The sequence below is a fragment of the Neomonachus schauinslandi genome, chromosome 5 (genome assembly GCF_002201575.2).
Source record: "Neomonachus schauinslandi chromosome 5, ASM220157v2, whole genome shotgun sequence".
In the NCBI taxonomy this organism is placed as follows: domain Eukaryota; kingdom Metazoa; phylum Chordata; class Mammalia; order Carnivora; family Phocidae; genus Neomonachus; species Neomonachus schauinslandi.
Window position 1 is genome coordinate 103,622,993 of NC_058407.1, and position 16,803 is coordinate 103,639,795.

Below are 16,803 nucleotides of genomic sequence, written 5' to 3' on the forward strand. Positions count from 1 at the left end.
AGAGGTACCATAAGTCACTGCATGAGACTTCTGGACTTTTCATCTTATGGTACAACTCCACTTACAAGCTGACCCTGCTCACCCTTGGCAATACCACTCAAGGACAACCTACACATACCCCCACACCATCCACCCTTGTTTTGGGTGTGAGTCCTACCATTAGGCCAAGGTAGGAATTAAAGGAGAGCAAAAAATGCATTTTGTTAACTTCTCCTTTCACCCACTTTTTCCCAGCTGGATATAGCAGCCTGCTGAGAGCTGGAATAACCCTGTGACACATTATGGGTGGACCTCTCACTAAACCCAGGGGAAAAACTAGACTTGAGGACACACGTGGAAAAACCCATCTTCTTTCTCTTTTTTCCCACTTAACAAAAACATCCTATCTACGAGCTCTAAGAGCTCCCTGTCCTGGCATGTCTTTCCAAAGCTGTGTCTACACATGCTCAGGAGACTTCTTGAAATGATTTCTGTGCCTAAACCAAATTTTATCCAACAGGGCAAAACCAAAACCGCTTACCCGGAATGATATGTACATTTAGCACAAAGACTTCAAAGTCAGTCATTTTACATGTGAGTTGAGTCCAAAGTAGCCCAAACTTGGATAGGTAAGAACTTCCATGTTTCCCTCTGATGTCACAGGTGACTCTGCTCAAACTGTCAGTACAAAAAGGGCATAAAATCATGTCTCTCTTCCCTTATACTCAAACTCTACCCAGGGCCAGGGCAGGCAATTTCCTATGAGGACTGCGGATGACAGTTATAAAAGCAGTAAGAGAACGAACATGTGGGTCAGCTCAACCATCAGGGGGCCTTTTTAAAAAGTACGATAAAATGAGATAGCAGAGACAGAGGATAAGTTGAAAGATTTATACATTGGAAGCAGTTACCCCGGGGGCCCAGAGAACAACAATACACATCCCCCTGAACAGAACCCCATCTCCTCCAGGTTGTTGGCAACATGTTCCATTTAGAGGGACACAGTCCAGTTCTGGGCTTATTCTTAATGATGCAGCTTTAGGCTTGATTTTATTTGTTATGAGCAATGAGAGCTGACATGGGGAAAACGAAGAGGGAGTCCATTTCATATTACTTACAGTCAATTCAGTGATTATTATTCTCTTCCTCAATTTCTTTTGATGACTTCCCCCCCACACACATCAGTGATGAAACCTTTTTCTCTTTAATCTAGTATTTTTTTTTTTTTAAGATTGTATTTATTCATCTGAAAGAGAGAGAGAGAGAGAGAGTGCACGTGCAGGCCGGGGGTAGGGGAGCAGAGGGAGGACAAGCAGACTCCACGCTGAGCACAGAGCCCCACCACGCGGGGCCCAATCCCATGACCCTGAGATCACAACCCGAGCAGAAATCAAGAGTCGGACACTCAACCGACTGAGCCACCAGGTGCCCCTAATCTAGTATCTTTCCAAAGGCACGCTCATACCCCTGGGATCACTGCCCAGGAAACTGGGGGGCATGTGTTTCTCAGAAATAATCAAATGCATACTCATTGATTTATATAGGGCATTCACCCATGTTTAAAAAAATCTTATTTGTGGAGCTAAACATACTGTTCTTCCCTCTTACCAAGTACTGACAATGGAGGTTACAGAGCTGAGGAAGAGCAGCTGTATGGCACAGTGCGTGAACAATGCTCTCATATGTTCTGTATGATTTTTTTTTTTAAAGATTTTATTTATTTTGAGAGAGAGAGAGAATGAGAGAGAGAGAGCACACATGAGAGGGGGGAGGGTCAGAGGGAGAAGCAGGCTTCCTGCCGAGTAGGGAGCCCGATGCGGGACTTGATCCCAGGACTCAGGATCATGACCTGAGCCGAAGGCAGACACTTAACCATCTGAGCCACCCAGGCGCCCCTCTTCTGTATGATTCTATCCTGACTCTGCATTGATTAGCTACGTGGCCTTGATCAAGTTCGCCTGACTTCTGTGTGCCTATTTCCTCATCTGTAAAACAACGCTTCCCTCACAAGCTCCTGTGCAGATTACATGAGGGCTACACATAAAGCTCCTAGACAATGCCTAGGACATAGGAAGTGCTATGTTATTACTAGTTATTATCACTACTGTGTGTCTTCCTACATTATTTTCTATGAGTTAGTACAACAAAGATATTATGGTAAATTAACCAGTATTAATCACATGGGGGAAATGACAGGAGTTAGCATACTTCGAGTTTTAATCTCTATTTTTATTTGAGGAAAAGACTTTGGCAGAGAAGGGGGCTCCCTTGATTATAAATATAGACAACCCTTTGGCACAATATTTCCAGCAGCATGGAGGATGGTTGCCAGCTCTCAGCAATACAGCAAAGCCTTTAGGACTTTGGCTGTTAACTCCTGCAGGCCATCAGTTCCCTGTTACCATAGTTACCCCAGACACCCAGTGCCACCTACTTCTCTGAGGTTACAAAGCCCTTCACTGAGATTTGGACAGCCCTGGAGCCACTTCCTGCACCCTGTGTCCTAATGTTATTAGGCTTTTCTACCAAAGCTAATTCCCCAAGAAAGGTGAACCAGCTAAAAGACAGGCAAATAGCTGGTTTAGAGTAATTCACATTAGACTAAACTCTAGGAGAGAGTATATACTTTCTTTTTAAGATTTATTTATTTGAGAGAGAGTGAGAGCGCGAGCATGAGCCGGGGCGGGGGGGGGGGGCGGGGGGAGAGGGAGAGAGCATCTCAAGCAGACTCCACGCTAAGTACATAGCCCAACACAGGGCTCGATCTCACGACCATGAGATCATGACCTGACCTGAGCTAAAACCAAGAGTCAGACGCTTAACTGACTGAGCCACCCAGTCACCCCGAGAATATTTACTTTTAAAAGAACCTACTAACTCGGGCGCCTGGGTGGCTCAGTTGGTTAAGTGACTGCCTTCGGCTCAGGTCATGATCCTGGAGTCCCGGGATCGAGTCCCGCATCGGGCTCCCTGCTCGGCAGGGAGTCTGCTTCTCCCTCTGACCCTCCCCCCCCCTCATGTGCTCTCTCTCATTCTCTCTCTCAAATAAATAAATAAAATCTTAAAAAAAAAAAAATTAAAAAAAAAAAAAAGAACCTACTAACTCTGGGGTGCCTGGGTGGCTCCGTGGTTAAGCATCTGCCTTTGGCTCAGGTCATGATCCCGGGGTCCTGGATCAAGCCCTACATCGGGCTCCCTGCTCAGCGGGAAGCCTGCTTCTCCCTCTCCCACTTCCCCTGTTTGTGTTCCCTCTCTCTGTGTTCCCTCTCTCGCTGTCTCTCTGTCACATAAATAAATAAAATCTTTAAAAAAAATTGAATAAAATAAAAGAACCTACTAACTCAAATATGTCTCTTATTGGTGGGAGGGATTTTATAGCTGGTCTCTCTCTAGCCTGATCCTTCTAGATCCTAACTTAGTTCTAGAAAACAGGGAAACAAGAATAAATAAGCTGTTTTAATCCTATTATAATCAGTATTAGCTATTCTTTGGTTAAGGGGTTGAGCTCAGTCTAAGAAACCCACTGTGGTTTAGCTTTTGGAGACAAATTCTTCTCCCTAAGGCTCCAAATAGAGTCTATCTAATCACACTGTTTAGTGTCAGGTTTGATCTCTGAGCAGCTACTAAATGTCAAGAGGATTACCCTCCCTGGAATTTACTTTCATAGTATTCCTGGCTTTATTAACTTTGAAAGAACATGAGAATGGAAGGAAAACATATTTATTTAGGTCTTGCCAGTGAAACAGCTCTGGTTTTGTCCTGTTTGTTGAGGACACCAAAACTCACTGAGGTCCTGAGCTCTTCTGGTGCCTCTAGGTCCTTGCCTGGTAGTGGTGGTCTTTAGTAACTGAGCTTGGGGTCCTTACCCTTTTAACTGGGTTCATCTTTTCCAGGGAGGTGGCTCTGGTAAGAGGCCCAGGAACACTAGGACACAGGGTACAGGGAAGGCAGCTTTTGAACCTTAAGAGAAGCAGGTGGCCCTGGGTGTAAAGTTCTTCTGGTAACAGGGTGACTTACTATGAAATAATTACGGAAGACCTAAAATCCCAGGCAAGGACCTAAACGAAATAAGGCTATACTACGAAATAACAGTGATAAAATGGAAATAATCCTGATATTTTACAAAAGTACAGAATTCAATTACTTAATAGGCATACTTGGAACAGTTTCGTATGATTAATGCACAATCGCAACAAGCTGGGTAAATAAGCAACAGAGGTGAAGGAAACATAAGAAGCCAATAAAAAGGGACTCAATTGTAAGAATTTTTCTAGTAATTCTCCTAGCATGGCCCCAAGAGACTCTGTTCTGTAGCCAGGCAGAGTGGGGGCCCTGGACTCCCTTTCTGTTGAAGTGTATTCCCCAAACTCCCCCTTTCGTGCCAATGAGGGGCCTCTGTGAGGGCTGGGAGCTTTTTTCACATTTTGGGAGCCCTCTAACTATACTTGTGCATACAGGTTGGGAGGAAAAGAACAACATCAAAGGCAAGGTCGAGTTTAGTTAGCTAGAGTTAGGGTTTGGGTGTTGGCAGTGACTCAACCTTTTGCCCATTGTCCTTCTTGAGGGCCTATAAAACTGCCTCAGAAATATTCAAAATGTTCCTAAACTATGCAAAGCTATGTGGGAGTTGACCCACAGGAAGTAAAAAAAGGAAATGGTGCTCATGTGGCTGGTGAAACCTGGAAGTAATTGAAGGAGAGTCACATATGCTGGAGCCCCGCCTGTCTTCTCCGGTGTATAGAAGGTGTTTCTGCGCAAAAGCCTACCCCCTCCAGAATGTACATGTTGAAGAGACAAGGAGCAATTGTGAAGAAAGAGGCATCCACGGCCAACACACACAGCTGAGAATTGTGGGCAGTGACGAGAGAGAGAGAGAGAGAGAGAGAGAGAGAGAGGAGAAGCAGAAGAGCAACACAGCAACCCCATGGCTTAACCTAGACAGGGAGCGCCAATTTGACGTCCCTCCCCCTCATTTCGTTATGACTAATCTACTTGTTGGCACTTGCTGGGTGCTTGGCTGGATCTGAGTTCCAAGGTAAGGACTGGTTTTGGAGTCTTGATAAGGTTTTGAAGGTTTGTGAAAGGGACTGGGATTCGGGGAGGATTCTTCCTGAAATCTCTGCCTAGCTGTTACATTTAAGACAGCCCTACATGGGCATTTTTCTTCTATTTGTTCCTCAAGGGGGACACCTGTAGGACCTGGGTCCTACATGGCATTATCTTGCCCTTTTTTTTTCAGTATGAAAATAGAGAGTGGCCCATTTTCATTGCCTGTACTGCTTCCACGTCTACACCACAGGATTCTCCTAGGGAGTATCTCAATTAGGGACATCTCCAGGGAATTTATGAGAAAAAAAAGAGAGAGAGAGAATGGATTTCAAGAAGTTTCGGAAAGAAACTGAGACCCAAAGGGAATTGTCCAGGGTCTTCACAATGGGTGGCACAGAATCACGTCTGTTGTCAGCGCCTTCCTGTTAGATGCTTCAGTATACTGTTCTAAACAATCTTGGCTCTCCTCCCCTTTATTACAGGGGCATGGGAAAGACAACAGAAGCAAAAGTCTACAATCTGAAAATTATATACATGTATCTATCCTTATCAATTCTTAGTCAATTGATTCACTGTTGCTTACTGCATCCCCCACATCCGTTCTTTTTCTCCCAGCCTTTTGCAGGCACCAGGAAACTGACGGACTTATTTCAGAGAAAGGGGAGAAACAGATACAGACTTGGGGGAGGGGGTGGGAATGAGGACTCAAACTCTCTGTTGCGATAAATTCTGAACCAGCAATGCTCTGAGGATTAAAATGGTACCAACAGTGTTCTGACAGAGCAGTAAGCTATGTAAGGATGCAGACCCTCCCTGACAGGGGGGTCTGATAATCTAGAATGCCAAGAGAACCCAGCACTCTGTTTCTCTATTCTGTGGGTAAGCCTGAGAACTCTGAGTCCTAAGTGGGCTGCTTCTGAGTAGAGAAGGCCAGGCAGGCCTTTTTAACAACAGACACCCAATTTCCTAGAGCTAGTGGGAGCAGAGCTGGTGCGGAGTGCTCCCCCACCAGGTGCCCCCTTTTGGCCCAATTTAACACCAAAGCTGGGCTGTGCCACTGTGGTCAGCGTGCCGACATGGCAGAAGAGGCCACCACTAAGGTCACAGCAGTGTGTGTGAGAAGGCAATAATAGGCTCATCTCTCCTGGCTTGGGGGTGAGTAGCCAAGGAGAACTGGACAGCCTAGCTCAGAGCCCAGGTCATAGCAAAGATAGCATGAGAGAGACATCAGCTGGGAAAAGAACAAGAATCTTCAATGTCACCAGGAGCAAGGTCACTGTGCCCAGGCAAAAGCCTCAAAACAGAGAAACATAACTGTTCCCAGGTCCCCAAAGCAGCCTGCCAGAGTCAGGAACAGGAAAGGCAAGCATCTGGCTCCGTTTCCCCGTGGCAGACATGGGTTCTGGGGAATTTCTATCCCTTCATCTGCTCTAGCCCACAAGTCCCTCACACTGGCTGACTGGATGTGGGGCACAGGGGGCACCTTTTCACTCTTTTCTACCTGTAGCTGCTGCAGAACAAAATGTCTTCCACCACGCCAACCCCCGTGAACAGAGGCCTTTCTGTTAACGACAATCTGTATCTTAGGTATAAACACCCCATTTCCCCATTTTAATATATCCACACTCTCTCCTGACCCCACCTCAGAAGTGACAGGCCTCAGGCACAATGGCTTTCAGGCCCACTCTTGAGACCTGCCTATGCTAACCCCTTTCCAACCCTCCAAACAGGAAAAAGAGAAGGAAAAGAAAAACTCAGAAACCTGAAGATTGTTTGGAATTTATTCTCTTAAATAAGAACGGTAACATTTGTTAAAAAAAATTAAAAGCATAACACCTTAGTTTCACAGTAACAGCAAAAACAAAGTTACACAATTAAATTAAAAAACTCACAAAGAAACACACCAAAAACTCACAGCACAGATTAAAAACAAGGGCAAAAGTAAAGGCTTTAGCGAAGGCCAGAAGTGGACAGGTGATGCGTTCCTTGGCACAGTGCGTCCTCCCTTGCTATGGTGTCTTTGTACCATGGCCGTGGGAACCTGGCTGGCTGCCACCGCCCCCCAACCTCTACCCTGACCTCCACCCCAAGCTGAATGGCCCAGGAAAAAGGGAACCCCTTAATCCGCTGGTCAGGCCTTCAAGGCCATGCTGAGGCCCATTTAGGGGGGACAAAGAACGGTCCACTGCCCTACAGAGACACACCGAACACCAAGAGACAGAAGGAAGCTGCAGTACCTAACCCAGTGATACACACGCCTGGAAGCAAAACAGAGGGAAGGGGGGTGGGGGTGGGGGTGTCTGCTTCTCTGTGGTAGTCCGTGAGCAACAGAACCCCTGCTTTCCTAGTCTGCTCATGAATCAATGTACTTTCTGAGGTTGGGGCCGTGTACTGCTCATTTTCTGAGATACCCAGCCCCCGCCCCAAAGTCTCCACGTCCACACCTGTGCTGGCTTGCTCTGTTCCCTCCAAACCCTGACCAGAACTCTAAGCCAGCCCAGTGACACAGTTCCCCACTGGAAAAGCTCCCTTGGTTTCCAGAACCAAGGAACAAGAAGCTTCAGAAACAGCTTCATTATTATGGTTATAATTATTTAGGACATGATAGATAAATATCTACTTGTATATATGAAATTACACACCTATATAAATATACATGTGTATATGTATAAATATTTACACATCACCATCAAACTCTTTTTTTTTTAAACTACGACTCTTGGGGGAGGGCTGGGGAGTTAAGCTGGACTGCACAATTCTCTTTGCTCTACTAAGAGGTTTTCCAGAAATGCCTATAAGGGAAGAGGGCTTGGGAAGCAGTGAGATTTCCTAACTTTGTCCTGACAGGCAGGAACCCCAGGATTGCACGGAATTCCTTGTATCGCATGGCTATTCTGGCCCATTTAGCACCCAAACTATAGAACCTAATGGTGATCATGCAAGGGTTGTCTAGGGACAGGGAGCAGGCATTTGCCTCTTGTTAACTGCTATGTGGCTTTTAAAGTTAAGACTGTCTTTTCCATCCCATCTCTGTTGCCAGTATTACAAGAAAAGCTTTTTCTTCTCTTCCCTTATGATTCCCCATAACCTTTATGCTTCATTTTTTATTATCCTCTATATGAAATCTAAAGGGGATTCTTCTAAACAAAGAAAGGATCCAAAAAACCTGCAATTGAGGGTCTTATGTCCAAGGACAAAATATCTCATTTGGGGTTTTTCTTTCTCTACCTGTTGTCCCAACTTTTCTTAAAGTCAGGGCAGGTACTAGGAGGCCAGGGTAGAAAATCTGTGCCAGGTCCACTAATCTATAGCAGTAAGTATACGAAGCTTGGAAACAAAGCATTTACAGATTTTGGGAACAGAAAGGAGGGTTTCTATATTAAAAGCACATGATAAACAACAGTACTGTAAACATTGTCTGCCTCCAAACACTAAATTAGCAGCAGTTACAGATTAGGTCACCAGAGAGAGACAACACTGCAAAGCAGGCCTGGAGTAGGTTCTTTCAACTTGTGAGTTGTTTGGTTTTTTGGCAACAGCAGTAATTTTGGCATAAGGGGGAAAGCACATAAGGGAAAAGAGGGCACTGCCATAAACACAGAGGTGGCCCAGAGCAAACACACAGCAGGGTTAAGTGCCAGCTACAGCCATAGTTTTTCCAGCTCTGCCTTCTGGGGGATATGGGTCTAGGAGGATGGCTTATTTATACACAGTGAAATCAAGTTCATTCATTTACAGCTTTTTCTTGTCTAGAGTGCAGGAGAGGAGATGTACCATGGATCTGGGTTAATGACTGTTATCGAGGACACGTTTCTGGGACCCTGAAATACCTGAGTTTTCTGAAGCTTTTCAAAAGGAAATTCCAGTTAACTAATCAAAGCTTTAGTTTGAGATTTAAAGAAAGACATCCCTATCAAAAGAAAAAAAGAAATCTACTTCATGCCAACTATAAAATACCACCCATGATTCTGTTCCTTTTCTGAAGAGGCTAGGAAGAATTAGACACCTCGTAGGGGAAGTGCTGGGGCTTTGGCGCATGTTCAGACTCAGGGCTGTCATTTCCAAAAGCCCAAGTCCCCAGAGGCAGATACTAACTGAACCCCATTAGCCCTAAGCTGCATTAAAGTGGGGGGACAGTGCCTGCCTCATTAATGTTAGGGATTCAACAGGGATCCCACCGGGATGCACATCTTGAATCCCTTGTGCTAGAATAGGCAAGTCACCTTCAGAATCATGAACCATAGGCGCTGAGACGTCCTCAGGGATTTGATTCTTTCTTGGTTGAGTATTTAACTACATTGTCAAACGCTTATCTTCTATCCTTGCTTTGTAGAATATTCCTCTCCTTCTCTACGGATACTTTAAATCCATTATGCCTTCAAACTAGACAGTAAGAATGGCAAACTGAGCCACAGGGGAAAGTGAACAAAACTTGGCTTGCTCAGAAACGACCTGAACTTCATTGTGTTTAAATTTTTTAAAAGAATGTTCTGTACTTGATACTGAAAAAGAAAGTTTCATTTCTCTGAGTTGTTTTACTGAGTGGCCAAGTTCCTTGGGAAATCCATCTCTGCTGGAACAAGACCCAGACTGATGAGGGTGTGCTCTCACCTGGTCAAATGAACATTCTAGACCCAGAGCCTAAGTCTCTGTCTAGATCCCTTTGGTGATTTTTCGCTACCAGCACATCCCCCTTGTGCTCTGAGAGTGTCAACTGCAAAAGGCTGCCAGCATTTCATGGGAAAGACAGATTATAAAGGGTTTCGAAGCTACAGGTTTCAAAGTCATTCGTGGCATAAACATTGCTATAAAATGTTGGTCCAATTCACGGGGCACTTAAAAAGCTTCCCTGGATTTTAATGTGGGCACACATAGGAGCAGAAGCTGAATTCACCTAGCTCAGCTGGGGTTTGCTGGGCCTTAGCCTCCAAATCGCTGCCCTCTCGGGGCACATTCTCCCTTTCTCTAATTCTTAAGCACAGGGAAAGAAGCAACTCTGAAAACCTCTCATTTGAAAGTAGAGTGGATAATTCTTCTCTTTTCCCATTATGGAAATTTCACTACCAACTCCTCCATAGTTTCTAGCATTAGCTGATAATCTCTAGTTTTTATATGGTAATTTTCATGAGTTTGTAAATGGTTGCTTGAGATCTATCTGCTGTGAAAGACAGAAAAAGTGTGAGAAGCAGAAACATGGCCTGTTGACTTCCTCTCTCACCTACACAATGACCCTGGGTTGTAATATAGTCTGTGGCTGCCCTGGGAGTATTGGGACCACCCAGCAGTTTGTGGAACTGGGGACATATCTTACAGGCTGGCTTGACACGGAGCAGAGAGAGGCAATTTTAAGGGAAAAAAACTACAATTCTTCACAACAAATCTAATGTCCATGAGCCCATGAGTTAAACACCAGAATAAATGTGTTTTCAGAGGTAGGGATAGTGTCATTCACTTCCTGACACAAGGAAATGATTAGTGGAAATGGAACAAATTAGGGTTTGGTCCTCATTAGAAGTTCAAATGCCCCAAAGTGATTAGGACAGGGCATGACCTATGGTGGTTACACGTCAAACGGAAGTGCAGTGTTAGCTTATGTAGATACCTAAATAGGGAGTGAGATGCAAGAATTTCAAGTGTAGGTGAACACAAATCCAGATCATGGGGCCTTATTACAATTCCATGTTGTCCAAGGAGTCCAAAACAAGGAGGCCCTGGGACTCTGGCAAGCAGCCTGTTCTGAATTCCTGTCTACATGGATGGGGCCTGGACCGACCACCCCAGTGTGTCTTATGGGTGCGGGCAGACTCCCGGGCCCCAGGAACAATACTTTGAGATTGGGAATGGACATTACTGAAGCTCACTAGATGGCGCCCCTACTGGCTCACCGTCTGCCAGCGCAACTCCCCTCGGATTTGTACCAGCACCTCCGAGAGGCCATAGAGAAAGGGGACTCCGAACGCAAGCAGCTGGCACATGAAAAAGGAGTCCAAAGGGTTTTGGGCCACTTGATGCCCAATCGAAGAAATGTTGCTTTGGAGGTGCTGGCTCATCCCCTTGGCCTTGTCACAGAGGCCGAGAGAGTGACGCACCACCCAGCCAAACAAGGAAGTGAGGCTACCTGGGGTTCTCTCAGCAGGGCTGGCCATGGCACTGGCCCGTCCATTTGCGTCCACAGTCGGGCCATCCTGCAGGGCTTCTCTGGCCTCCTAGGAAAGTCCGCAAGAAGAAGAAGAGTGACTGACTGAAGCACTAAAATCTCAGAAGGCAATGGCCCCTGCCTGGCTAGTTCGCTGCTCTCACCAGTCAATCCAGACTCTATTTTTCACACAGTCAGTCTTTCTTTAAAAATCCAGGACAGACTTCATGGGGAAATTGCCAGGAGTCAAAATCTAGGTCCACCTTGGAATAAGTTTCCTTTCCCTGCAAGTCCCTCTGCAGTCAACAAAAGCCTCTCCAGAACGGGTTAGTAAGCCTGCAAGCTGACAAGGTAACATCCTGTAGTGAAGGGAATACCCGGTTCACCTTCACAAAGAGAAGTGGAGGAGCTACTCTCATCAAAAAAAAAAGTAAGAAGGAAAAAAGGTACTTAGATAAGTAATTCACAGAATAAAGAAAGTTAAAGGAATTGACAAGCAGAGCAGATTATTTATAGCCATGTTCCTTTGCAGGGTGTCCTTTTCTCAGAAAGATGCTTATTTACAATGACTAAAGTCTTCTTTTATATAAACAGAAGGGTCTAACATAATCTCTCAAATCTGACTCAGGTGGTGGATGGAACATTACCTTAGTGAAATGCAATATCAAGATTATACTCGAAAAGTTGGTTTCCTCCCCAAATGGACTGTGACTGTCTCTCAGGCCCTTCCCATTCACAAGAAAGGCAATTTAGTGGCCATTTAGCAGGCCTGGCCAACCGCACCTCACCTGTCACCACACTAAAATGCACCTCCTGCTTCTCCCCCACTTACAGATGGATCATCATTACCTTTCCAGAGAGGGGAGCCACTGCTGGTCTCTTCCTCTGTGCGGAGCCGGAGAGTCGATAACAGTAGTGTGGTTTGCAGTAGAATTTACCTGTAGGCAGCAAGAGGCCGGGGAAAAGGAAGTGAGCGAGACTCTTAATTCTGAACCTGACTCCTTGGTCTCAGCACACTCCTGTCTATCTCCTCTAGCCACAGGGCGCTGTCACCAATGCCCAGGCTTCTTGTCCCGGGTGGCCAAACCCTCCCTATAAACTTTTGATTTCAGTCCTCTTCTCCCCTTTGCCCGAAGGGGGAGGGGGTTTCTTTGGGATATGTGAAGGCCATTGAGCTATCACCCAATCAGCACCCAGAGCAAAGATGTGAAGCTTGCATGGCAGGGCCAGTGAACAAAGTGGCAGTGTGTGCAGAACAAAGATGTGGTCACATGGAAAGCTGCTACCATTTCTGGGGAAACCAAGAATGAACACAAGCGCAGGGTGGAGGCGTGAAGGCTGCAGCGGGTAGGGGAGCACTGAGCACTGGCTCTGACTGGACCCCCTCTGCTGCTCCCTTCTCCCGCAACCATTCACAAACCAGCCTTATGACCCCTTAGTGGGTCAGGATCAGCATTAAAAAACAATACAAAACCAAACCAAACAGTCCTGCAATGGACTGTGAATAGAATGAAGCAGAATAAAATGCATTAAAGTGCACAGTGGCATAATCAAAGTATTGGTCCTTACAGCTTTTAGTTGTGTCTACATGTGTTTATTGAGTCCTAATGTAACATGTATTTTCTTTTGCAGGTGTGGTCCCAAGTTTGAAAAACAATCATATTGGCTTTTCCCATGACACCAATAGTGGGAGTCAGTCACAAAAGGTCATTTTTTCTTGGCTCTTTCCTTACTCCCACTTTAAAGAGCCAAGGCTTTTGAAAATTAAAGGATAGACCCTATTATAGAAACTGTTGAAACGCAGTACTCCCATTTATCCTTTTCATTTGCAGAAGGTACTCCTTTGATGAATGAACTTTCCTGTTCTCAAAGTTTAAATAAGAGAACCCAACCAGAAAACCAATAAAAAAGGTCAATGAAAACTAAAGTCTGGCTTTTTGAAAAGATAAACAAAATTGACAAGCCTTTACTATACTAATTCAGAAGACCCAAATAAGCAAAATCAGAAATGAAAGAAGAGACGTTACAACTGATACCACAGAAATACAAAGGATCACGAGAAGCTACTACGTATAATTATACACCAACAAGCTGGATAACCTAGAAGAATGAACACAGTCCTAAAAACATCTAACATACCAAGACTGAATCATGAAGATAGAGAAAATCTGAATAGACCAATACTGAGTGAGGAGAGTGAATCAGTAATCAAAACTATCCCCAAACAGAAAAGTCCAGGACCAGATGGCTTCACTGGTGAATTCCACCAAACATTTAAAGAAGAATTAACAGCAATCCTTCTCAATCTCTTCCAAAATATTAAACAGGAGGGAATACTCCCAAACTTATTTTACAAGGCCAGCATTACCCTGATACACAGCCAGATAAGGATATGACAAGAAAAGAAAATTACAGACCAATATCCCTGATGAACATACATGCAAAAATTTTCAACAAAATACTAGAAAACCCAGTTCAACAGCACATTAAAACAATCATTCACCACAACAAAGTGGGATTTATCCCTGGAATAACAAGGATGTTTCAATATACACAAATCAATAAATGTGATACACCACATGAACAGAATGAAAGATAAAATTCATGTGATCTCAACAGATGTAGAAAAAGCATTTGACAAAGTGTAATACCCTTTCATGATAAAAACACTCAACAGACTAGGTTATAGAAGTAACATACCTCAGTACAAGAAAGACCATATACAACAAACCCATAGCCAACACCATTCGCAAAGGTGAAAGTTTGAAAAGTTTTCCTCTCAGATTTGGAACACAAGGATGCCCACTCTCACCACTCCTATTCAACAAAGTACTAGAAGTCCTAGCCAGAGTAATCATGTAAGAGAAAGAAATAAAAGGCATCCAAATAATAAAGGAATAAAACTATCTTTGTTTGAAGATGATATGATCTTACATGTAGAAAATCCTAGACTAGACTCCACTGAAATGCCACCAGAACTAATCAATAACTCAGTAAAATTGTAGGACACAAAAATTAACACATAGAAAGCAGTTGTTTCTATACATTAACAACAAAACATCTGAAAAAGTAAACAATCCCACTCACACTAGCATCAAAAAAATAAAATACTTAGGCATAAATGTAATCAAGGAAGTGAAAGATCAACACACTGAAAACTACAAGACCTCGATAAAAGAAATTGAAGAAGATACAAACAAATGCAAAGATATCCATATTTGTGGATCAGAAGAATTAATATTATTGAAATGTCCATATTACCCAAAACCATCTATAGATTCAATGCAATTTCTATCAAAATTCCAATGGCATTTTCACAGAAATAGAAAAAAATCTTAAAATTTGTATGGAGCCACGGAAGACCCTGAATAGCTAAGGCAATACTGAGAAAGAAGAACAAAGCCAGAGGCATCAGATTTCCCAATTTCAAACTATATCACAAAGCTATAGTAATCAACATAGTATATGGCACTGGCATAAAAACAGACACATAGACCAATGGAACACCCAGAAATAAATCCCAGTTTGACAAGAGAGCCAAGCATACTTGATGGGGAAAGGATGGTCTCTTCTATATATGGTGTTGGGAAAACTGGATAACCACATGCGGAAGAATGAAATTGGACCTCTATCTTACACCGCTCACAAAAACGAACTTGAGATGGATTAGATTTAAGTGTAAGGCCTGAAACCACAAAACTACAAGAAAACAGGGGAAAAGCTCCTTGACACTGATCCTCTCAGCAGTGATTTCCTAGATATGACAGCAAAAGCACAAACAACAAAAGTAAAATCTATAGAAGTGGGACTACATCAAAGTAAAAAGCTTCTGCACAGTAAAAACAATCAATAAAACGAAAAGGCAATATTTCTCCCTACAGAATGGGAGAAAATGCAAATCACGTGTCCGACAAAGGGTTAATTTCCAAATATGTAAAGAACTCATACAACAGCAAAAAAACTAACAACCTGATTTAAAAATGGGCAGAACTGAAGACACAGTTTTCCAAAAAAGACATGCAAATGTCCAATAGGTAGACGAAAAGGTGCTCAACATTACTAGTCATTAGGGAAATGCAAATCAAAACCACAGGCTATCCCTTCACACCAGTTATAATGGCTATCATCAAAAAGAGAAGAGTTAAGTGTTGGTGAAGGTGTGGAGAAAAGGGAACCCTAATGAACTTCTGGTGGGAATGTAAGCTGGTACAGCCCCTATGGACAACAGTATGGAGGTTCCTCAATAAATGAAAAATAGGACTACCATATGATCCAGCAATTCCACTTCTGGGTAGATACTCAAAGAAACTGAAAATCAGGATCTTGTAGTTATCTGCAATGTTCATTACAGCATTACAACAGCCAAAATATGGAAATAACCTTAAGTGTCTGTCAATGAATGAATGGATAAAAAAGATGTGGTATATATACACAAGAGATTATTATTCAGCTATGAGAAAGAAGGAAATCCTGCCATTTGTAATAACTTGGATGGACCTTGAAGGCACTATGCTAAGTGAAGTTAAGTCAGAGAAAGACAAACACTGTATGATCTCACTTATATGTGGAATTTAAAAAAGACAAACTCAGAGAAACAGAGAGCAGAATGGTGGTTGCCAGAGGTTAAGGGGTGGGGAACATGATGAGATACTGGTCAATGGGTACAAACTTCCAGTTATAAGATTAATAAGCTTGGGGATCTAATGTACAGCATGGTGGTTATAGTTATATACAGTATATATACTGTATTATATACTTGAATATTGCAAAGAAAATGGACCTTAAAAGTTCTCATCACAGGGGCACCTGAGTAGCTGGTCACTGGTCACCTAAGTCAGTTGGGCATCTGACTCTTGATTTCGGCTTGGGTCGTGATCTCAGGGTCATGAGATCGAGCCTGCGCTGGGCTCTGTGCTCAGCGGAACGGGGCGGTGGGGGGCACAGGTCTGCTTGAGATTCTCTCCCCCCACCCCCACTTGCGGGCACACATGTGTGCGCGCGCATGCTCTCGCACTCTCTCTCTCGCAAATAAATAAATAAATCTTTAAAAAAAGAAAAAATCCTCACCACACACAAAAAATTAATAACTATGTGATAGGATGCAGATGGTACCTAATACTATGATGGTAATCATTTTACAGTTTATAAAAGTATAAATAAACACACTGTACACCTTAAACTTACATACAGTTGTGTCAATTATATCTCAATAAAGCTAGAGAAAAAAAGGGGAGGACGTAAAAGTCAAAAGAAATAAAGGTGAGATGGCCTTTCTTTTTCAGAGCTGGTGCTCTGATTACTACATCCTTCCTCTTTTCCTTCAAAGTAACTGACTTCTGTCTTCTTTTACCTGTACCCTGCCTCCCAACACTGACTAAATCTTTTAGAAAAATGTCGTTTATGGATTTCATAATTTCAAATAATATTCACACACATAGCATGTTTTCTGAAATAGAATTTCCCACTAGCTATTGGCACTTAACCAGAACTCAGAGACGCTACATCTATTGTCAGGAACACTGATAGCCAAAGGACCATCAATCTCACTGCTGATTTCTCTATGAGGGGAGTTGAATCATGGGTTATTTTTTTCAGCTTAGACACAATCTCTTTTTACAATCTGTAATAAACCATTTCAC

General features: G+C 43.4%; 1 protein-coding gene across 3 annotated transcripts in view; it reads right to left on the reverse strand.

Annotated features, from left to right (window-relative positions):
• MICAL3 (microtubule associated monooxygenase, calponin and LIM domain containing 3) overlaps positions 1 to 16,803 on the reverse strand; it is a 216,241-nt gene that overhangs the window by 60,602 nt on the left and 138,836 nt on the right. For 2 of the 3 annotated variants that reach the window (XM_044915483.1, XM_044915484.1), the window contains 2 exons: positions 12,014 to 12,102; positions 11,147 to 11,234 (listed from right to left, as the gene is read on the reverse strand). In XM_044915483.1, the coding sequence (XP_044771418.1) occupies positions 11,147 to 11,234; positions 12,014 to 12,102 (177 nt within the window). Of the gene's footprint in view, positions 1 to 10,673; positions 11,235 to 12,013; positions 12,103 to 16,803 lie in introns of those variants that run through there. The other variant, XM_021690745.1, reaches the window with a different exon arrangement.